The sequence below is a fragment of the Cebus imitator genome, unplaced genomic scaffold (genome assembly GCF_001604975.1).
Source record: "Cebus imitator isolate Cc_AM_T3 unplaced genomic scaffold, Cebus_imitator-1.0 Scaffold42, whole genome shotgun sequence".
Classification (NCBI taxonomy): Eukaryota; Metazoa; Chordata; class Mammalia; order Primates; family Cebidae; genus Cebus; species Cebus imitator.
This window is the reverse complement of record NW_016107357.1, coordinates 11,939,191-11,963,433: the sequence shown is the minus strand read 5'-3', so window position 1 is coordinate 11,963,433 and position 24,243 is coordinate 11,939,191. Positions and strand designations below refer to the sequence as shown.

Genomic DNA, 24,243 nt, shown 5'->3' with positions numbered 1-24,243 from the left:
AAAAAAAAAAGACTTTCATATGCACTTTCTTTTTAATAACTTTACAAAATCCATAGACCTCAACTGAAGTGTTTTTAACTTTACATGCACTATTGTGACTTTTCCAGTTTCTTTATTCTATAAAGTAGGATGTTTCTTTGGATTTATCTATTAGGGATTTCAGCTTTAATACTTATTCCCCCTCACTTTAAAGGCAGGATGGTATAGACAAAACAATGAGCGGAACACTACGGGAAAAAAATTCTGAATGCTTAAATATCACCAAGTAAATATAAAATTGGTGGAAAAACCTAATAGAATACTCTCATTTGAGCAGCTTTAGAAAGGAAACAAAACAAAACAAAACATAACATCTACATCTAATTTCAGAGTCGGAATAAGAAAATCGAGGTTTAAGGACCAAACTCATAACCAGACATGTTCTCATAAACACTGGCTGTCAATCCATTCTGCTTTTTCCTGTTTTGCCTTCTAGATGTTTCCTTAATTCTCATATGCTGCTGTTTCTTTAATTCTCATCTGCAGCCCAAAACTCATTAGAATTGAACCATCCCATTATTTAGAAACTTTATTTGTGGTCTACCATTTTCAATACTGAGCTACTCAAAATTGAGGTCAATTTATTTAAATTAAAGATAATAGCATGATAATTATGACATTTTTGCATTAATCTCAGTTGCCGTCTCTCTCTGTCTCTCTTTAAGAGCTAATAATCCTAAAGGACTGCTGGAAGTTCGAGAAGCTCTGGAAAAGGTACACAAAGTAGAAGACCTTCTTCCGATTATGAAGGTAACTTTATCATCAAAATCGCAGTAGACGTTTTTAGAGGAAAAGAAAACCAACAGCACTGTTAAAAAAGAACTCAGAATTATTAAATGCTATTTGAAATCACTAGTATGAACACGTTCTGAATAATAACCAAAACAAAGGAAAATACAGGCATCAGACTCAAACAGAAAAATCAACTTGCGAGGAAGCAGTTACTATAGAAACAGGAAGGCTTAAAAATACATATAATTGAATTCCACTTCTGGCCACAGCTGAGTAACTGGTACTCAGCTGCCCTTTTACACAATTGCAGTTATAAAACTGGACAAAATGGAAGTCAGTTGTTTTCAGGCATTGGCTAATTATAAGACTGTGATCCCACTGTCACCCCAGCTTTCTACTGGGAGTATTTATTAGACCACTGTACAGTAATCTGGAGCCCACGCAGAGTACAGTGGTCTTGCTAAGCTAAGCAGGTAGAGAGTGGAGTTTGGGTCTGCCAAAGTGGCTGGAATTTGCAGAGCAGAGTAGAAGAGAAGGAGGCCGTATAGGCTGGGGAGTGCCCAGGGGCCCTTTTCATCCTTGACTAAGACCTTGGTCATGAGCGCGCAGTGAAAGACTGTGAGAGACTCAGCAGAGAGTCACTGCTTTGGGGAAAAGAGCTGAGCAGAGGTGTCAGAGGTTTATGTGCGGAGGAGACACTGAAGTTCCAGCCTTGCCAGTGTGGATGGATCCTGTGAACACCTCAGGCATTTAGCTAAGACCTGAAGAAGGACACAGTGGAAAAGTAAGACCACACTCTACAGTAAGGCCCAAAACCTGGGACTAAGAACAATTTCTAAATAGACTGCCCTAAAAAAGAGTAAAACTAAGTCTGAAAGGATTAAATGGATCAGTTAGTGATTTGACTACCTGTGAAAACTCAGTGCCCTTTAAAGGAAGGCAAAATAACCTATACTCTTTAACTATTAAAGAAGTAAATGCCAGTTTGAATGTGTTCTCCCTAAAATTAATGTGTGGGAAATGGAATCCTCCATGCACACATGTTGGGAAGTAGAGCCTGATGGGAAGTGTTTAATGGCAGAGCCCTCATGAATGAATTAATGCCGTTATAAAAAGGGCTTCAGAGAGTGGGCTCTCTTGCCCTTCCACCTTCCGTCATGGGATGCAGCAGTAAGAAGGCTCACCTCAGACACTGGCACCCTGATCTTGGACTTCCCAATCTCCAGAATAAATCTCTGTTCTTTTTTTTTAGACAGGGTCTTGCTCTCTTGCCCACACTGAGTGACAGAGTGAGACCTGTCTCCTAAAAAAAAAAAAAAAAAAAAAGCTGGATACAAAAGTATGATTGTGTGATCCAGGTATACCAGGCAAATGCTAATGAGAAGAAAAGTCTGTGAGGCAATGTCAGTATTGGAAACATTTGAATTCAATGGGAAGGATGCTACAAGGAACAGAAATTATGTGACTAAAGTATAATCCATTAAGAAATTATAACTGTGTGAACCTTTCCTCCACCTAGGAGTAAAACTACCCCAAAACCATGCCAACCGCAGTTAGAATTGCTTTTCCAATTCGTGGTTTGAACACTAATGTGAAACCTGAGTAAATGTTTTTCTTGTAGCTATAGTAGATGAGATTGGTTCAAATAAAATTTAGGAGGTTTGTATGAATAAGCAAAGTATATCCATTTCTAAGGAATAATGAGGAAGTAGCATGTTGTGAACAGAGCTGAGCATCTGAACTTGGCCCCACATCTGCTTGGCTGGGTGTGTGAGCCTGTTTTACAATTGTTCCAGGCTTTTGTCTGCTGAAGAGCAGTGATTCTGGCCTGACCTACCTCGGGAAGTTCATTGTGAAGGTCTGATGCACTAACACAGTGGCCCTCAGCCTTCTCAAACCCACTGTGTTGACCCAGTAAGCACGTTCAGATGCCCCTTTTACTGAGTCCTTTATTGCGCTAGGATGAACGTCATAGAGAATATGTCTTACCCACTCACAATGTCTACACAAAGTCATCTCAGTATCTCAGTCCACACAATGTATCTCAGTCTGGAAATTTGGGCATGCCTTCTCAAGAAGCTGGAAAGCAGTAGCCAGTGCTTCACACCTACACGTAAAATCATGGTGAATGTGACAGTTACAAATCCAGCCCCATATCTCTGTGTTATTTGGTGAGCTACAATGTCATTGGCGATGTGGTTTTCTGAAATGGTAAATCACGCTTAGTAAAGTTCCAAGCTATACACAGTATACTCCTTACTCAATGTATATGCTATTTGCATTCCTGGCAAATTCAGTGTGTATGAAAACTATATAATAAATAGTGCTTAAGTGCAAAACAGAGTCTGGTTCCAGGCTCACATATTGATTAAATGATAAACACGATCTTCATCTGCATGAAAATCCAGTGGGACACTAGAAAATCATACATACTGTTGGACAGTCCCCCATACTGTGGGACATGTAGTAATCCTGGCTCCCAAATATCCAATCCCTATTATAATCAGTCTCCCATAAATTCCCCCAGTGCCCCCCAGAGGGCAGAATGGCTTCACCATGGGCCTTGAGATGTACATGTAGAAAGGAAACTTCAGTGTCGTGTGAGGTCTCTTCAGTGCATTCCTGTGGGTATTCTAGTTAGGCATTTAGATGTCCTGTGGTCTTAGGCAGAATACAAAATCAGCTTAGGGTGATTTTAATGCCTTATGTGTCTTTAAGAAGAAAAGCCGGGAGGGCTACAAGACTGTAGTCACTTAGCATGCAGCCTGAGAGACGCGGCATCACCAACCTCAGTGCCGCCTCTCAGTGTGAAGTCACCAACTGTTGTCTGGAAGACGTTTGTTCTCAGTGGTGGGATGACATTCCACTTCGGCATTATACATCAAGCTTTTACACAGGATTATGGATATATTGGTACTTTGCAGGGCACACACAGCGGAATATACAGCAAGATATTTGAGTGTTTAAAGTACTTGGTGAAATGTACCGGGTCTGCTTCCACTGAAAGGCACAACGGTGCTATTGATGAAAAACCAAGTTAACGTTCTATCAGTGCCCCCTTAGAGGAGGTTTATTAGCAAGTAACGTGGACTGGAATTCACCAAGGCCTTGGGCCCACGTTCTTACTTTGTGGCTTTCCCACTGGCTGGAACTCAGCCAGACTTTGCCTCACCTAGTTCGTTTCTCATCTATAAGATTGAGACCATACCTACTGTTATCAGTATGTCATGAGGATTAGATGAGAATCGTCACATAGTGTATTAGTGCATTTCTTCGCCTGAAGGTGTTTTCTTTGTTTTGCGTAAAAGATGCTTGCCTGTTCAGTGCCTGCTGTGGCCCTGATGGCCTGTGCCACTCATCCTCTGCCTTCTGGGCTGCTGGTGACACCTGCTGCATCTTTCTGTTTCTAGACAAGCTCTTCCTTCATGAACCATAGCTGTCTTTTATCTTGCTGTTGGTTATCTTAACTTCCAGTCCATCAATCAAAAAAAAAAGGCAATATTAAGTTAATTGAATTTGGGGGTCATTTTCCAAAACCTATATATTGCCATCAGAGGTTTGTCCTAAATATTTTAAACAGAAAGCTAACATCTGAAACTGTGTTCGTGCATTTATTACCCCAAGAGCCATTCTTAGCTCCAAGTAATTCCTTTAACTTAACCGACTTCTCTGTGGTCCGCAGAGTCCGGTGGGTGCGGGCGTGGGTGTGGGTGTGGGTGTGGTTGTGGGTGTGAATGAAGTTCTTCAGTTAGTAGATATAATCTTGAGTACTCTTCAGAAAAATCAGACTCTGCTCTGAGCATTAGTATGAACATAAGTTGCATTTTTGAATTATGGGATGTTGGGTACAACTATTCTGTGAATATTCAAAGTTGCTGCCTACTAAGATGGGCATGAGAAAACATTCAAAGGGAGCTCTTAGAAGTGAGCAGTGCCCCTTGTTGACGAAGAGAGCCTGTGAGCTTTTGGTGCTGAGGTTCTCCACTGATCTCAGGTAGGAGCTGTGGGCAGCATAACCTGGGCTAGATTGGGGCCTGAGGACAGGCAGAGATGTCCTTGGCCACTAATTGCCAGGACACCATCTCTTATATCAGATGACCTCCTTGGCCCTTCTTAAAAGCATGTAAGGTAGAGCCAGCACTACAGAGTTGCAGTCGGGGTTTACAGTGAATTAAACACTAGTAACGTGAATTTTCTTTTTCCCTGAAAGCAGTTTAATACTAAAACAAAGGATGGATTCACCGTGAACACAAAAGTTCCCAGCCTTAAAGATCAAGGGAAGGAATACGATGGATTCACAATCACGATTACAGGAGACAAGTATGTATGCTTCTTAATGTGGGTGTAGACTAGAGACTGGAGGCAGGAAGGGTGCCTGTGCTTGTCGCTGTAGAGTTTTGTTGCGTTGAGCTTTTGCTCCATCCTGAAATGAAAAGTATTGGCCGGGCGTGGTGGCTCATGCCTGTAATCCCAGCACTTTGGGAGGCTGAGGTGGGCGGATCATGATCACGAGGTCGAGAGATTGAGACCATTCTGGCCAACATGGTGAAACCGGTCTCCACTAAAAAATACAAAAAATAGCCGGGTGTGGTGGCGGGCATCTGTAATCCCAGCTACTTGGGAGACTGAAGCAGAGAATTGCTTGGACCGGGGAGGTGGAGGCTGCAGTGAGCCGAGATCACGCCATTGCACTCCAGCCTGGGTGACAGAGTGAGACTCCATCTCAAAAAAGAAAGAAAGAAAGAAAGAAAACGATCAAGGTCCAGTGAGCAGTTATAACTTGTTATTTTTTAAAATGTGACAGCTAAAGTATTATACCAGCAGATACATTTTCTAACTGTCTAAATCTAAGGACTTTAGAGGTACTAAATATGATATAGTTTGTGGAAGACATTTCTAGGTTCTTGAAGTTCCTTGGGGGGCGAGGGAGCCTTTTACTAATAAAATGAAAAAAGATGAGGAATAAAGTCCATTGTAGATTTAAATATATATATTAAATTTAATTATTAATGAGTAGTATAATCTTATAGAAAATTTAGAATATACAGATAAGCAAAATTAACAAAATAAAAATCAAGTTATTTTCTTTAAAAACTGAGGTTATACTATACCTACTGTTTTTTAACCTGTTTATTTTCTACCCTTACCATTACATTATCATGATCATTTCCCCAATCTTAAGAGTATTTTTAGTAACTGTATAATATTCCATTGTATAGATGCAGAATTTCTCTGACTGATCTTTTTGTTATTGACCATTTAGGGTGTTTCTCATTGTTTTACTTTATAAATAGCATGGCAGTGAACATTTTTATTAACTCTAGTTGTATTTTCATCTGAAATCCAAGCTTTGTCTATCAGGCTCCATATTCCTTGAATTGTGGGTGGAATTGCCTTGAGCTGTACGCGCACGCACACACGCATACCCACACACCCACACACACCCATACCCATCTTCAGGCGCATAGCCTTGGGAAGTGCCATGCCCTTCCCCTGGTTTCCACCTGCTCAGCAGTGAGGCTGTGACTCACATTCTCCGGCCCCCTCTGCCTCTTGGGCTCTGGCTTTCTCAGGTGCTTTTCCTCTAAACTACAGGGAGCCACCTCTTCAAGTTCCATATCAAAACTTAAACCGGCCTTCATGAGTAAACACCAGTTCAGCAACTTCCAGATTTTGGGGCTTTTCCATATCTTTGAAGTCTTGATCTTTACCCTAAGCTTCTTATCAAAGTATGTTCCCAATAAAGATCATTTTTCCCTGATTGCAGGGCGTGCTATATAAGGTAAAAAGCGTTCTCCTACCTTTTCACACATCCATGACGTGTATCCTCAGATCAGATTCTCAAGCAGAAATTTAATTACTAAATAAGTACAGTTGATCTTTGAATAACTCAGGGGTTAGGTGCATTGACCTTCCCATTCCTACCAGGCAAAAATTTGTATATAACCTTTGACTCCCCCAAAGCTTAACTGGTAGCCTACTGTTGACCAGAAGCCTTACCAAAAACATAAACCGTCGATTAGCACATATTTTGTATGTTATATGTATTAATGTTTTGTATTCTTACAATAAAGTAGGCTACGGAAAAGAAAGTGTTATTAAGAAAATCAAAGAACGCCACACAACTACAACCATCTCATCTTTGACAAACCTGACAAAAACAAGCAATGGGGAAAGGATTCCCTATTTAATAAATGGCATTGGGAAAACTGGCTAGGCATATGCAGAAAGCTGAAACTGGATCCCTTCCTTATACCTTATACAAAAATTAACTCTAGATGGATTAAAGATTTAAACATGAGGCCTAACACCATAAAAACTCTAAGAAAACTGAGGCAATACCATTCAGGACATAGGCATGGGCAAGGACTTCATGACTAAACACCAAAAGCAATGGCAACAAAAGCCAAAATGGACGAATGGGATCTAATTAAACTTCAGAGCTTCTGCACAGCAAAGAAACTGTCAATAGGGTGAACCAGCAACCAACAGAATGGGAAATAAATTTTGTAATCTACCCATCTGACAAAGGGCTAATATCCAGAATCTACGGAGAACGTAAAGAAATTTACAAAAAAAAAAATCATAACCCATCAAAAAGTGAGCAAAGTGACAAAACAGACACTTTTCAAAAGAAGACATTTATGCAGCCAACAAACATATGACAAAAGCTCATCATCACTGGTCATTAGATAAATGCAAATCAAAACCACATTGCGATACCGCCTCACGCCAGTTAGAATAGCGATCATTAAAATCAGGAGACAACAGATGCTGGAGAGGATATGGAGAAACAGGAATGCTTTTACATTGTTGGTGGGAGTGCAAATTAATTCAACCATTGTGGAAGACAGTGTGGTAATTCCTCAAGGATCTAGAAATAGAAATACCATTTGACTCGGCAATCCCATTACTAGTTATATACCCAGAGGATTATAAATCGTTCTATTATAAAGACACATGCACATGTATGTTTATTGTGGCACTGTTCACAATAGCAAAGACTTGGAACCTACCCAAATGCCCATCAGTGATAGACTGGATAAAGAAAATGTGGCACATATACATCATGGAATACTATGCAGCCATAAAAAAGGATGAGTTCATGTCCTTTGCAGGGACATGGATGAAACTGGAAACCATCATTCTCAGAAAACTGACAAAAGAACAGAAAACCATTAACACTGCATGTTCTCACTCATAAGTGGGTGTTGAACAATGAGAACACAAGGACACAGGGAGGCGAACATCACACACCAGGGCCTGAGGGGTGGGGGCCTAGGGGAGGAATAGCAGGGTGTGGGAGGATAGGGAAGGGATAGCATTAGGAGAAGTACCTAATATAGATGACGGGGTGATGGACGCAGCAAACCACCACCATGGCACGTGTTTACCTATGTAACAAACCTGCACGTTCTGCACATGTACCCCAGAACTTAAAGTGTAATAAATAAATTTAAAAATAATTAATTTAATTAAAATTTTTTAAAAGTCATAAGGAAAACATACTTAACTATGTGTTAAGTAGAAATGCATCGTCATAAAGGTCTTCTCATTATCTTCACATTGAGTAGGCTGAGGAGGAAAAGGAGGGGTTGGTCTTGCTGTCTCAGGGGTGGCAGAGGCAGAAGAAAATCCTCATATAAGTGGATCCATGCAGTTGGAACCCATGTTGTTCAAGGGTCAACTGTACATGAAGGTTCTCCCCTTGAAGTGTGACATCTTTCCTCACTTGCCTGTTTCACCCCACTTGCTTCCTCCCTTGCTTTGGGCCTCCTGACCCCTCGAGTAGACTCTGCCTGGCATCCCATTTCCTACCTCCTGCTTCACCAGCTTCAGCAGTGTTCCTAAAGCTCCACCTCACTGGGTGTTCCCCTAACTCCAGAAATCTCTCCCCTCTCCATACCTGGCCATTGCCTGTGGCTACAAAATCAGCTTCCCAGCCAGGCATTCCCGGTCTCTCACAAAGTGGCCTTAGACATTTCCTGCTTGACCTGGACCATCTCCCTGTTGGAACCTGGCCCGCTAGTCCGACCGGACTGTTTGTTCTCCAGTTCACCTCTGCTTTCCGACATCTGGGTCTCTGTCACTCCCATCCCGACCCACATTGAGGCCACTTCTCCCATGAGACCATTCCTGCTTTTCTCTGTGTTGTCCAAATTAGATTCCTTTTTTGATTCCTGATGAGCTACATTATGACCTGAATCATGGTCTCATCATAATTTGTGACCCTTGGTCAGAAGTGGTGGCTCATGCCAGCACTTTGGGAGGCCAAGATGGGAAGATTGTTTGAGGCCAGGAGTTCGATATCAGACTGGGCAACATGGTGAGACCCTGCTTCTGCAGCAGATTTTAAAAAATAGCTACAGGTACATACCTGTAGTCCCAGCTACTCAAGAGGCTGAGGTGGGAGGTTCACTTGAGCCCAGGAGTTTGATGCTGCAGTCAGCTATGATCACCCTACTGCTCATTAGCCTCAGTGATAAAACAAGATCCCATTTCTAATAATAATAATAATTTGTGGCCCAGTTTCTCCCTTCCTTCCTCAATCAAGGCAGCAGCTGGGCTTTTCTTTGTAGGATCCAAGGACTAAGTGCAACACTTTGCTGCTGGCGTTATACCAAAAAAAAAAAAAAAATGCCTGTTGTATCAAACTTAGGTCCTTCGTAGAACCTCAGTGGAGCTAAAGCATAAAAAACAAAACAGTGGTGAAGTCCTTGAACTTTCTTCCTACACACAGTTCTTGGTTCTGGCCTTTAATCCTAATGGGGTGGCATAGAAAATATTTACTGGTCGTTTAAATGTATTCTTTACTATGTGTAATTGTTCTCCCATATATTAGTTTAAGCTCGTGTAAGAAGTACATGTGGTTAGAGTTAACTGTGAGCAAATGAATCACTTAAAGGTGAGGCAACTGTCATATTTTATGAAGAAATAATGCATTCTTATGAAACCTGCCTTGCTTGTCTATAGTTAGAAAGGCAAGGTACATTCTTGTATATGTTTAGTGCCACATCAGCATGCTATTTGCTTTTTAAAAAAACTTTCTGCATTTGGCTGCTTGAACTTATAATACATGCCTTTGACACTTTTTTTTTGTACTTTCAGAGTTGGCAATATATTATTTTCTGTGGAAACTCAAACCACAGAAGAAAGGACACAATTATATCATGCTGAAATAGATGCACTTTATAAAGATTTGACAGCAAAAGGAAAAGTATTGATTCTTTCATCAGAATTTGGGGTAGGTTTCTCTTTGTTTCTATTTTTCTGTTTGTCCTGTGATTCCTTTGTAGACTTTTTGAACCTCTGCCCTTTCATTGAGATTGTACATCTTATGCTTGAAATCAGATTGAATTTGACCTAAAAATATTTCTTTTGAAATATTTTTATAGCCCCAAAATTCTTGTTTTTAGTAACTACAGTAACGGGAAGGATAATAAATTAATAATTTAGTACTGTGCTACAACATTATCCTAAGTTTGGGCTTTGAAACTGTATAAAAAAGTTGGTCCATAGTGAAAATGACCTGGCTGGGCTTCACCTTTTTCATCCATTTTCTTCCCTCCATTGTGGTTGTTGCTTATAACCATACATTTACAATGAGCTTTTGAATGTAAACTGGATGATGCATTCTGATGAGTTCATGGCAATGAAAGTACAATTAAATTGTGTATACTTTGCACTTAGTGGCCCTTTGCTGGTCTGTGGCCTCTTCCCTTGGTGTCCGCCCAGACTAGGTGTGGTGGTGTTGCAGGCAGCAGGGTATGGTGGACATTCCCCACCATGCCCCCTCCCTGTGTTCTGCAGTGGACGGATACCCCTTACCATTGAAAAGTCACCTTATTTTTCCAAATTTAATCATTTCATCCATATAATTAAGCATCTGAGTATATATACATAACTGAGCATCATCTAAATCTCATTGCAGAGTAGAGGAATTGCAAATTTTTTTTGTTTCTGAGAAACAATTTTTTTTAATTAAAATTTTAAAAGGCACTTATTAACACCAAATATGTTTTTTCAAAAATGTCTTTTTTTCTAGGAGGCTGATGCTGTCTGCAACTTAATCTTATCCTTAGTTTATTACTTTTATAATTTAATGCCGCTCTCTCGAGGATCCAGGTAAGTAACAGCCTGTCATTAAAATTATTTTAAATTGAGAAATGGGTTCTTTTTTGTTTATCCTTCCTGTTATGGTCATAGGTAGAGTACACCAAGAAATGGTAAGGGGCTCCCTATTTTTTTTCCCCAAATTCTACACAAAAAAATATTTCCTTAGTCTACCGCATCATCAAAAGAATTATAGAAGGCAGTTCTAATATAGTGTGCTTAAGTTTAACAGGATAGGGATTCATCCATTCAACAGAAGTTCATGGAAAGTTTACTGTGTACCATGGGTCGTGCTCAGCGTGTTTTTATTTTTGGTGTCTGCCAGCTGCTTACTGAACCTTCTCCTCTCTCTCCTCTATTTTGGGCTGTCAGGTGACCCATAATCCTCATGGTTTATACTTTTGGGGCACCAGTCACTCGTTACTATTTTTATTATTTTGGATAAATTCTTGCTACTTGTATGAGTACATCAAGAGTTTCTTAGGTGCCATTAGAAACAAGGGCTGTGACTGTAGAGTTTTCATTTCATTCTCCTTCTCCCAGTACTATGTGCAGTAAATCACATAAATGGCCTTTTGCCATTGCTGGCACATAGTTATTGAACTTAAGATGCGTAGGCTAAACATAATACACTTGAATGTCTTTATCTTTGATTAATGATTTAGAAAGTAAAACTCCCCTAAACATGGTAGTAAATTTGGTTATAGTATTTAAAACTCAATGAAACAAAATAGAAACATAAATGTTATCTAATCAGCATAATATTGCTGGTTGTATCCACTGAGTAAGTGATGTGAGTGTGGCCTGTGTGCATCACTGCCTGTGGGCCCCACATGCAGACACCGTGCAGAATAGCCAGCAACCTCCTTTGTTCTCACAGCAGCTCTGCTGGCTCATGTGTGACACCAAAGGAAGTGCAGCTCTGATGGTCCTCCACTCTCCCTCATCCCTACATCTCTTCAGTGCTACACAGCCTGTTGATTCCACCTCCCACACTTCTGTTTCTCTCTTTTCTAAGCCCGCTGCCTGCCACAGCTAGCTTTGCTCCTGCTCCTCTCCATGCCCCGAGGCTCTCCAGCACCTTCTGAAAACCGTGGGCTCAAGCTTGGCAGCATGCACAGTGCACGGTGCCAGCCTGCCCTGCCCTGGTTTGCCTTGGCTGCAGCACCACTCTCTTCTGCTGCCTTTTCTCTTCCCTTTGGCCCTTGGTGCAGGTGAGCTCTCAGCCACACCTCTCTGCCATCTCTGCCCCTTTTGCCCCCAGCCCTGGGGCCCTCGAGGATGCAGGGCACATGTCTTTAGACTCTGAAGTCTTCCGTGCTGGAGAACCCCATGAATCAACTTGACTCACTTTTCTTGGTGTCAGCCCATGGCGCTTGTTAGCGTTCTCTGAAGGTGCTTGTGCCATCCTGTCCCCTCGCTAGGGTGCATTATCTCATGAGTGAGAGCCGTCTTTATCCTGAACCAATTCGTTTTGGGAAAAGTACAACACTGTGGTTACAATACCAGGTCCCCCAGACTTTTGCAAGCCCCTTCCACCCGGAACCAACCCGCCTTCTCTCTGCTCTCACCAAGAGCAGAAGCATAACGCCTTATAAGCACCTCCTGCCCCAAACCTGTACACTGGCAGCCCCACACTCATTCTGGAGTGACAGGGCAGCAGACCTTGCCCCAGAAGCCCTCAGGCCAGCAGGCAAAAGCACCCCACAATCTCCTGGGCCTCAGAGCCCTGGCAGTTCATACACACTCCCAAAGCTCCAAACCATCCGTCCATCAGTACATTGTGAGAATGTGTTCTGCATTTCTTCTTTGAAGGCCAGAATTTCTAATGCTTAAAAAATAAGACTAATGTATGTATTTATATTTATGAACTTTATTGTATATATGCATTGTAAAGCCAAGCCTCATGAAATTTTTAAAATATAAACAGGCACATTTTTAAATGTACTATATTAGAAGAATTTTTAAAAAACCCACAAATAGGTCTTTTAAATGTGGTTTAGTGTGGGGAAAAAAAAATTTAAATAAAAACACAAGTAGGAAGAAACTCCTAGTAAAAAGAAACACTTTTGGCTGGGTGCAGTGGCTCACACCTGTAATCCCAGCATTTTGAGAGGCCAAGGTGGGAGGATCACAAGGTCAAGAGATCAAGATCATTCTGGCCAACATGGCGAAACACCGTCTCTACTAAAAATACAAAAATTAGCCGGGCGTGGCAGCATGTGCCTGTAGTCCCAGCTACTCAGAAAGCTGAGGCAGGAGAATTGCTTGAACCCGGAAGGCCGAGGCTGCAGTGAGCTGAGATTACACCACTGCACTCCAGCCTGCTTGACAGAGTGCGACTCCAGCTCAAAAAAGAAAAATAAAAAAAAAACCCTTTTTTTCCTCAGAAAATGAATGTTCTTGGTGACACTGTTAAATTAGTGAATATATTCTTTTTTTGTTTTTCTTTTTGAGACAGAGTCTTGCTCTGTCACTCAGGCTGGAGTGCAGTGGTGTGATCTCATCTCACTTCAGCATCCACTTCGTGGATTCAAGTGATTCTTGTGCTTCAGCCTCCTGAGTTGCTGGGATTACAGGTGCCACCACCACGTCGGGCTAATTTTTGTGTTTTTTTCTTATGAGACGGAGTCTTGCTCTGTTGCCCAGGCTGTAGTGCAGTGGTATGATCTCGGCTCACTGCAGCCTCCACCTTCTGGGTTCAAGCGATTCTCCTGCCTCAGACTCTCAAGTAGCTAGGATTACTGGGGCCCGCCATCACACCCAGCTAATTTTTTGTATTTTTAGTAGAGATGAGGTTTTGCCATGTTGGCCAGGCAGGTCTCAAACTCCTAACCTTAAGTGATCCACCCACCTCAGCCTCCCAAAGTGCTGGGATTACAGACGTGAGCCACCATGCCTGGCCTAACTTTTGTGTTTTCAGTGGAGACAGGGTTTCACCATGTTAGTCTCAAACTCCTGACCTCAAGCGATCTGCCCGCCTTGACCTCCCAAAGTGCTGGGATTACAGGCATGAGCCACCTCACCTGGCCAGTAAATACATTTTAATATCAAATTAGTAACTATTCTTAAACAAATAGACATATTTTCATGTTAAATGAAACGTTTTGTGTTTTATTCGAAAGAATTTTTAAATAAAATTTATCTTTCACGATGGGGAATCCATGGGTGAAATTTAACATGGTAACTGTAGACTGTCCAGGATGGATTGACCATTGTTTTTTATTTAAATAGTGTAATTGCTTACTCAGTCATCGTGGGAGCACTGATGGCAAGTGGAAAAGAAGTAGCAGGAAAAATTCCCAAAGGGAAGGTACGTTGGAGCGGGAAGGGAGAAACGCTTGTTTATGTGTTAAGTCCCAATCTACAGATTTTTATTTTAAGGTACACGAGTTACACAGATCTCCAACCAAGCCTGTGTCTTCCATGTTTACGAACATTCCTAAATGTCATTCTTTTTCAGTTAGTCGACTTTGAAGCTATGACAGCCCCTGGTTCAGAGGCCTTTAGCAAAATCGCCAAAAGCTGGATGAACTTGAAAAGGTAACTGCTTGAGGGGTATCATAACCGGAGCAGGAAAGGGGGTTTCCTTTTACTTTGGAGCTCTGTGAAAACTGGAATTGTTATACTCATTTTTATAAGTTAATATTGTAATACAATGAATGTAATCCACTTTGTCAAGGTTAAAATGTTTTGCTATTGTATAAGATAACCTTTTTTTTTTTTTTTGAGATGGAGTCTCACTCTATTGCCCAGGCTGGAGTGCAATGCCACAATCTCAGTTCACTGCAACCTCTGCCTCTCAAGTTCAAGCAATTCTTCTACCTCAGCCTCCCAGATAGCTGGGATTACAGGCATGTACCACCACAGCTGGCTAATTTTTGTATTTTTAGTAGAGATGGGGTTTCGCCATATTGGCCAGGCTAGTCTCAAACTCCTGACCTTGTGATCTGCCCGCCTTGGCCTCCCAAAGTGCTAGGATTACAGGCATGAGCCACCACGCCCGGCCAAGATAACTTTTTAAGGGTGAGTGTATGGATAAAAATGGATGATGAAGGCCAGGCACGGTGGCTCACACCTGTAATCCCAGCACTTTAGGAGGCTACGGTGGGAGGATCACTTGAGGCGCAACTAAGTAGGCTCCAGCTTTTTGAAGTTGGCACTTTATTGCCACTTAGGCAGACAGTATTGTGAGCCAGTATATAGCTGCCAGGAATTATCCCTGACAGTCACTGTGTGTAAGGAGTCTAGCAGTCCATGATCGTTCCTGGCTCTTGTTTCCAGAAGCACTAGAGAGGACTGTGTGAATCTGAAGTGTGTGAAATTAAACTCATAGATGCCTCAGTAGTTAGTAAAGAATAAGCAAGCCTCACTGTTTGGCCTTAGTTATTCTTGCCCGTTCTCCTGGTTTTTTATATCCCAACCACCCTCAGTTTTGCCTTTCACATCTATTTGACATAGCAACCACTCTTTTTTGCTGGGTAATTTATATTCTGTTTAAAACAAAAATTTGTGCTATAGTCCACCATTGCTCAGTTTGTAATTTAGCTTTGCAGTGAAAGCTTCTAACAGTTACACCCTGTCCTGGTACATTCTTGTTTCAGGTTTATTAGTTTGCACATGTTTTAGTAATATAACCACCAGGCCAAAGGTCTAGCTTCTGTTCTTACATAATTGTACAGTGTAAATCTTTTGACAACTCTTTAAGGAAAGAACAACGCTACCTTACATCGTGTAGTTAATGCTTTACGGTGTACCTTGACATACCTTATCTCATTTAGAGCTCTTGGTAACTTCGAATTAAGAATACTTTCCCTGTGACAGATCAGGGAAGTGCAGCCTAGAGAAATAAGGAAAGCTAATAAGGAGTGAAGCTGGACCTGAAACCTGTGTCTTTTGATTTCAAGCCCAGAGGCACCACAGCTGGACATGTAAATCAGAGTTTAATTTTCTTTTTCAAAGCTCTGGTTTAACTTCCAAGCAGCTCCTAGCGTGTTGGCTGATACCGATACCCTAGGCCATTGTCGTGGGAGGAGCTGTTCTGTTCCCGGTTCCTCCCTGCCTTTCTAACATTGTCTAATATTACAAATATAATTAATATAATCATAGGAATAACTATAACATAAGCTCCACCTTTTTTTGCAAATTTTGTTAGTTTTCATACCACTACTTTGTGTTTTTCTTTTTCAGCATTTCACCTTCTTATAAGACTCTTCCGTCAGTATCAGAAACATTTCCAACGTTAAGATCGATGATCGAGGTGCTAAACACAGACTCTTCTCCACGCTGTCTTAAGAAACTCTAGTTCTGCTGTGGTAATTTATACAAGTAAAGGGCCGGACCTCTTGCTTCTTAAGTTATTTTTTAGAACATGGAATTATAAAGAAATTAGGTCATCTATTACTTTTGATACCAATTTTTGATAGGAATTGAATACTTGAAATCATTTTCTTTACTTTTCTGAACCATAACAAAAGTCCTGAAAGAGGCTTTCAGGGGAAAAATCTACTTGACTTGGAGGGAAAGTGTACGTGTTAGCCAGCGGCCTATTGGTTTCCACTTATAAAGTCATATAACTCCTTCCTTACAGTAAAAAAACATTTTCTTCAACAACTAAAAAATAATGATGAAGTGAACAAGAACAAAACCAAATAGGTTTGTATTCCTTTAGAGATCTGGATATTTTTCAAAGAGTTTCTATGCACATTGTGATAGAGCATCTTTTGTTGACTCACGCAACCTCCATGTGTGAGTCCTTTGTTTTATTTGAACCCTGGTAGAAGGTTCCTGGGCCATCAGTATGTGTTGAAGAGCTCACAGCCAGGAGCAATTATTTTGAACAATGCAGGCAGTATTTGTCAATGTCCCAAACGCTGAATTATTGAACAATGTGTTTTTTTTCTTTGTTGAAAAAAAATAAACTGGGGTGATTTCTATAAATCACCAGTGTTTGGCACTGGATTATGTATGTGTTTATTTTGTGAACCAGTTTCACTTTCAGGTATAAGAACATTCAGAAAATTTCTCTTATTTTTTTTCCCAGACAGGGTGGATGACAGTGGGTAAAATGGGTTAATGAAAACTAATTGCCGTTTCCAAATGGCACCGCCCATTAGCAAGCCTGCTCTTCTCTCCCTTCTACAGGACGCACCCCCAGCTCTTTACTTGGCCACTTCTCCCAGTCCGTTGTCATTTCTCTTGGACCACTTCCGTAGTCTCCTGACTCATCTTCTTGCTGCTGCTCTGTTTAAATCCCACAGCCCCCGCTTTGTCCTAAAATGAAATGCAGTCCCCTGCTATGGCCTAGCTGACTTGGCCCTGTTTCTCTGATTGCATCTCTTTCTCCCCACACTCCTTTTTTAGTACCATCCACTCACCTAGCCTTTTCCTTCCTTGAGAACCTTACAGTTAGCTTGACACTGTCCGATAGAACATTCTGTGATGACGTTCCAGAATGTTCTGTGTGCTGCCAGTATGGTAGTCAGTAACTTCATGTTGCTACTGAGCACTTGAAACAGGACTAGTGTGCCTGAGGAGCTGAGCTTCACATTTAGTGTTAATTAATTTAAATTCAAATAGCTACATGTAGCTAGTGGTTATTATGTTGGCCCATGCAGCCTACGGAGTTCCTAGTGAGACTTTATAGGTCTCACAGAAATTTTTGCACAGAAACAATTCAGAATGGTGTTCTCCCGTGGCAGTTTAATATCATTTTGAATTTGAGGTTGAAATATCATTTTGAATTACTCGGGCAAGTCTTAGCTACTCAGACTTGTCCGAGTAGCTAAGCTCTTACTATGATCTGTTTTTATTCACAAGAGTTCTGATACCAGATATGTGGAGTTTTCCCCCATACCAATCAATTCTCCAGCTTTCCATATATCAGCTGGAGTGGGGAGGGATCCTGCAATTCACATCTGACACTAACTTCCTGGAGTTCACACAGACTGTAGAGGTTAAGGGATCAGTCTCACAAGACAGCTCCCTTTTCAGATGCCAGTTGCAAGTCAGGATCTTCTGTACTTCTGACTGATTGGCTGTAACTCAGGGGTCCCATCACCCCCTGCCTCCTCATGTTTGATAATTTGCAAGAATGGCTCACACAATTCAGGGAAACCCTTTACTTGCTATTACTGATTTGTTATATTGGATACACGTGAACAGCCAAATGGAAGAGGTACACAGGGCAAGGTATGAGGGGGGCAGCGTGGGTGCTTCCATGCCTTCTCCAGGCCCACCACCCTCCCTGCACCTCAATATGTTCACCAACCAAAAACCCCAAACCTTTTGACTTTACATCATTGGCAGTTAGCTCAATCCTCAGCCCCTCTTTTCTCTCTGGAGGCTGGGGGTTGGGACTGAAAGTTACTCTAATCACATGGTTAGTTCCTCTGGCTCCCAACCCCCGTCCTCCAAGAGTCACCTCATCAGCAGAAATTCAGGTATGGTTGAAAGGTGCTTATTAACAAAAAACACTTCTCAGCCTGATCGCTCAGAAAACCCGAGAGTTTTGCAAGCTCTGTGCCAGGAACTGGAGGGCAGAGATCAGCCATATCTTTCTTATTACTTCAGTATCACACTTCTATTGATAAAATTGGTCCTGTGAATCAAGATGTTTGAACTTTTAAAAAACTGACTTTAAAAAATCTAGAGCAAAATTTGTTAGTACATTAAGAAATTTAGTGTGGAATTTCTTTGGTATAGAAACTATATGAGGGTCAACAAACTGACATCTAAATCTGTGATCATTACTCTGATCATTTGGAAATAAGGAATAAAATTGATACACCTCAGAAGAGAGATGAGCAAAATCACCTAAAGAAACCCAGTGTGTCCCATATCAGCAAAATCTGACTGTTCATGAGTACATCTTAAGATGTCTGTAATCAGGCTCATCATTCCTTCACCCAAAGTCTGTTCCTCCCCACTCTTCCCCGTGTCAGAGATGGCTCCCTCTTCACTCAGCGGCTTTAGCCAGACACCCAGGCAGCCTGTGCTGCCCTCCTGCAGTTTTCAAATCATCACCATGAGCCACTGCACCCAGCCACATATGACTTCTTTCCGAATGAAGACTGAGATCAAGCAATCCAGAGTAGGCAAGCAAAAAAAAAAAAAGCCAACAAGAAAGCAGACAGAAGAGAGCAGAAGCCAAGGGAAAGATAGGTCCATGGACAGAGGAGAAGGAGGGGTCAGATCAGAGGCTAAGGTAGAAGTGAGCAATGCTGGAGCCCAGTACCACTACCAGGAGACGCGGGAGTGGGTAACAGTTTGGGCGACACTGATGGTAGCTGGTGGGAAAGCCTTCTAGAAGCTTCCAAAAGCTCTGCCCTGGTGTTGGCACACTAGTCTTCTGTCCTGGGATTTGATAACATAACTGTCTGATTCACTTTGGCTTTTCTTCCTTTGACTTTTCCAGATTCCGTCACAGCTCTGAGACTCCAAGTAAAACCGTGTCCAAACGTCTTACAGGATGCTCCCAGGAACTGCATGATCCTCGTTTTTGAAACTTCAAGTGCTGGCTAAGTAAGGGGATGTATTTATTAGTCCATTCTCGAAGGGTTATAAAGAAATGCCTGCGATTGGGTAATTTATAAAGAAAAGAGGTTGAATTGGCTCATGGTTCTGCAGGCTGCCCAGCAAGCATGGCTGTGGAGGCCTCAGGACGGTAAGGGCAGGTGAAGCGGGAGCAAGCACTTGCTTTGTCACTCAGACTGGAGTGCAGTGGCACAATCATTGCTCACTTCAGCCTCCAACTCTTGGCCTTAAGTGATCCTCTTGCCTTAGCCTCCCAAAGTGCTGGGATCACAGGTGTGAGCCACCGCACCTGGTAACTACTTTATAATTTCTGAAGCCAACATATAAACAAATGCAATAAAAGTTATCTAAATAAGTGGCTCTTTTTAGAAATAGTTTGGAGAAAGTAATTCAATACCTCTTATTTATAGTTTTGTAATGTTCTTTTTAAATGCTTCTTACAATATCTTGAAAGTTAAGATCTTTCAAAGAAAAATTTTGAAAAGTGTCCTGGCCTGAAGTCATCATGTTTTAGAAATCAAGTTTTTAAAACATCTTAAAAAGCTGTGTCTTTAGTATGCAATATTTAAACATTGCCTGCAGTTCCAGAATAACAGTAACCCTAACGATAGATATGATTGAAAAAGGTGGCCAGGTCCAAAAGAGACACTGCTTTGGGGGAAAATGGCAATCCCATTGTTCCGCATAAACCGCTGGCTTTTCATTAGCCTGAGTGAGAGGCTTGAGAACAGGGAAGTATCCAAAGGGAATTTCTCAGTTGATAATCCCCTGGCAGAGAGGTTGAGTTAGGTGCGTCTCCCTTGATACGGTTTGGATCTGTGTCCCCGTCCAAATCTCATGCGGAGTTGTAACCCCCAGTATTGGAGCTGGGGTCTGGGTGGTGACTGGATCATGGGGGCGGTTTCCCATGGTTTGGCACTGTCCCCCCTTGTTACTGACATCCAGTGGTTTAAAGGTGTGTGGCCCCGCCCCCTTCTCTCGCTTGCTCCCGCTTCACCTGCCCTTACCGTCCTGAGGCCTCCACAGCCATGCTTGCTGGGCAGCCTGCAGAACCGTGAGCCAATTCAACCTCTTTTCTTTATAAATTACCCAATCGCAGGCATTTCTTTATAACCCTTCAAGAATGGACTAATAAATACATCCCCTTACTTAGCCAGCACTTGAAGTTTCAAAAATGAGGATCAAGCAGTTCCTGGGAGCATCCTGTAAGACGTTTGGACACAGGTTTTACTTGGAGTCTCAGAGCTGTGACGGAATCTGGAAAAGTCAAAGGAAGAAAAGCCAAAGTGAATCAGACAATTATGTTATTAAATCCCAGGACAGAAGACTAGTGTGCCAACACCAGGGCAGAGCTTTTGGAAGCTTCTAGAAGGCTTTCCCACCAGCTACCATCAGTGTCGCCCAAACTGTTACCCACTCCCGCGTCTCCTGGTAGTGGTACTGGGCTCCAGCATTGCTCACTTCTACCTTAGCCTCTGATCTGACCCCTCCTTCTCCTCTGTCCATGGACCTATCTTTCCCTTGGCTTCTGCTCTCTTCTGTCTGCTTTCTTGTTGGCTTTTTTTTTTTTTTTTGCTTGCCTACTCTGGATTGCTTGATCTCAGGCTTCATTCGGAAAGAAGTCATATGTGGCCGGGTGCAGTGGCTCATGCCTGTAAGCCCAGCACTTTGGGAGGCCAAGGCGGGCAGATCACAAGATCAAGAGATGGAGACCATCCTGGCCAACATAGTGAAACCCCATCTCTACTAAAAATACAAAAATTAGGTGGGCATGGTGGTGTGCACCTGTAGTCCCAGCTACTGGGAGGCTGAGGCAGGATAATTGCTTGAACCTGGGAGGTGGAGGTTGCAAGTGAGCCAAGATCGAGCCACTGCACTCTGGCCTGGCGACAGATTGAGACTCCATCTAAAAAAAAAAAAAAAGAAGTCATATGTAATAAGACAAAGTGATAATGATTTTAAAAGAGCAACATCAGAGTAGCTGTGGGCAAGCTGAAGGACCCAATTATTTCCACCTGAGGTGGGTAGCTGTGAGGGGCTATGCAGAGGAGGTGTGAAGAACGTGGGACAGCAGAGGATGAGTAGAAATGTGCCGGGTAGCAAAGGAGCTTCCCAGCAGAGGCATAGTTGGGGAAAATGTTGGGAGAGGTGAAAGTGCCAGTCTGCTTGGGATGGCTTGCAGAGGCAGCCGGAAATGGAATGCGGGGCAGTGGGGGAGGTCTTGCCATCATCCTAAGGAATTTGGACATCATTCTCTAGGTAGTTTGTAAAGCATGGGAATGACTTGACTTGGGAAGATCATTCACCATCAACACCAAGGATGGCTTAAAAGAGAGCAGGTTTGCTCCTGCCCCCGACATGGTTCTTCTTTGCATCCTTGGCCCTCTCATGCTTCAGTCCCATCCTTAACTGGGACCGCGTTTCATGGTTCTGCCCTAGGTCTCTCTCTCTCTCTCTCTCGTGAGATGGAGTCTTGCTCTTGTTGTCTAGGCTGGAGCACAATTGCACGATCTTGGCTCACTGCAACCTCCACCTCCTGGGTTCAAGCCATTCTCCTGCCTCAGCCTCCTGAGTAGCTGGGATTACAGGCTCCTGCCATCATGCCCAGCTAATTTTTTGTATTAGCTGGGCTAATACAAAAAAATACCCGCCTCAGCCTCTCAAAATGCTGGGGTTACAGGTGTAAGCCATCGTGCCCAGCCAGGTATCTCTTGTTTCTACTGTTCTTTCACAGACTGTATCTGTTCTCATGGTTTCAGCCATCATCTCTGCACCATTTCTAGTGCTGGCCTCCCTTCCAACTCTAGCCTTGCATTTCCTGGTGGCTGTGAATCTTCTGTACCTGCATGAATCACCAGCCCCTGAAACTCAAATTGTGTGCAGTTAGACTCCTCAGATCCTCCTCCCAGAAATCAGGTCTTCCTCCCGACTCACTTCTGCTCTTCGTTTCACCATTCTCCAAGTTATCCAAGCTTAAAATTTGACAGCAGTGACCTCTTCCTTTTTTTTTTTTTTTTTGACTCTCATCTTTAATTCATGTCCAACTCTGTTGAGTATTTCTTTGTGATATCTGACACCTATACCTTCCCAGCCCTGTAACCACCATTCCTACTCAAGACTTATTTCCTGTTATAGAAAGAACAGCCTCTTACCTGGTCTCTTGTTTCTGGTAGCTCTCCTGGGTCATCCTATTTTGGTATAGTTTCTAAAAAACTGTTCAGATTATATAGGGCCATGTATAAGGTAATATTGAGCATAGTCAAAATTACCCTTAAAAATCTCTTAAGGAAACCTGGGTATGGTGGCTCATGCCTGTAATCCCAGCACTTGGGGAAGCCGGGGTGGGTGGATCGCTTGAGGGCAGGATTTCAAGACCAGCCTAGCCAACATGGTGAAACCCTGTCTCTACTAAAAATACAAAAATTAGTCAGGTGGTGGTGCATACCTGTAATCCCGGCTACTTGGAAGGCTAAGGCAGGAGAATCACTTGAACCTGGGAGGCAGAGGCTGCAGTGAGCTGAGATTGCGCCATTGCACTCCAGCCTGGGCAACACAGTGAGACTCTGTCTCAAAAAAAAAAAAAAAAAAAGGAAGAAAATCTCTTAGGAAGATGTTATTGTTATGTTAAAATCTAACAAACTGTGTTTCCAGAAATCCCACAACAACAAAACTCATTTCTTAGCTGAGCACAGTGGCATGCACCTGTAGTCCAAGCTGCTCAGGAGGCTGGGGTGGGAGGATTGCTTGAGGCCAGGAGTTCTAGGCTGTGGTGCCCTGTGTTTGGATGTGTGAATAGCCACTGCACCCTAGCATGGACAACGTAGCAAGGCCCCATCTCCAAGAAAAAACAAAAAGCCACATTTCTTGTCTTCAGCAGGGGAATAGATTAGGCTTTCTTCTGTTAAGTACCAGCTAATAAAATTGACTTGCATTTAGAAGGCATTTTTGGAAAAAAGATGTATTTTAAACACTCCCTCGATGCAAGGCACCAAGAGTGGAAACCAACTAAGAGACTAACAGCAGATTTGTATGTCTTTGCCCATGCTCATTTCAGGCATGAGCTTATGGAACGTTCTTCTGCCCCTCTCCTTTAAAAAACAATTATCAGGCTGGGCATGGTGGCTTATGGCTGTAATCCCAGCATTTTGGGAGGCTGAGGTGGGTGAATCACCTCTGGTCAGGAGTTCGAGACCAGCCTGGCCAACATAGTGAAACCCCATCTGTACTAAAAATACAAAAATTAGACAGTTGTGGTGTCAGGTACCTGTAGTCCCAGCTACTCAGGAGGCTGAGGCAGGAGAATCGCTTGAATCAGGGAGACAGAGGTTGCAGTGAGCCAAGATTGGCCACTGCACTCTAGCCTGGGTGACAGAGCAAGACTTCGTCTCAAAAAACAAACAAAAAATAATCATCTTTGGGAGGCTGAGGCGGGTGGATCACGAGGTCAAGATATCGAGACCATCCTGGTCAACAAGGTGAAACCCCGCCTCTACTAAAAATACAAAAAATTAGCTGGGCATGGTGGCGCGTGCCTGTAATCCCAGCTACTCGGGAGGCTGAGGCAGGAGAATTGCCTGAACCCAGGAGGCGGAGGTTGCAGTGAGCCGAGATCGCGCCATTGCACTCCAGCCTGGGTAACAAGAGCAAAACTCTGTCTCAAAAATAATAATAATAATAATAATCATTATTATTATGTTTGTTTTTGCTGAACGTGTATAATCCAATGGGTGGAATTAAGCCAGATATGATAGCATTTCTCTGGTGGGTCAGCTGTTTGGGCTGGAGTGTCCACACGTCCATATTGAGGCCCTTCCCAGTGCCAGT

At 42.5% G+C, this 24,243-nt stretch overlaps 1 protein-coding gene across 10 annotated transcripts in view; it reads left to right on the top strand.

Moving 5' to 3' along the window:
- TTC13 (tetratricopeptide repeat domain 13) overlaps window positions 1-16,845 on the top strand; it is a 74,031-nt gene extending 57,186 nt beyond the window's left edge. For 5 of the 10 annotated variants that reach the window (XM_017526514.2, XM_017526512.2, XM_037737785.1 and 2 more), the window contains 7 exons: window positions 705-789; window positions 4,982-5,091; window positions 9,880-10,015; window positions 10,817-10,896; window positions 14,119-14,197; window positions 14,348-14,427; window positions 16,075-16,845. In XM_017526514.2, coding sequence (XP_017382003.1) covers window positions 705-789; window positions 4,982-5,091; window positions 9,880-10,015; window positions 10,817-10,896; window positions 14,119-14,197; window positions 14,348-14,427; window positions 16,075-16,189 — 685 coding nt within the window. In that variant the 3' untranslated portion in view covers window positions 16,190-16,845. Of the gene's footprint in view, window positions 1-704; window positions 790-4,981; window positions 5,092-9,879; window positions 10,016-10,816; window positions 10,897-14,118; window positions 14,428-16,074 lie in introns of all 10 variants that reach the window. The other 5 variants (XM_017526516.2, XM_037737784.1, XM_017526513.2 and 2 more) reach the window with 2 other exon arrangements.
- The last annotated feature ends 7,398 nt before the right edge of the window (window positions 16,846-24,243 follow it).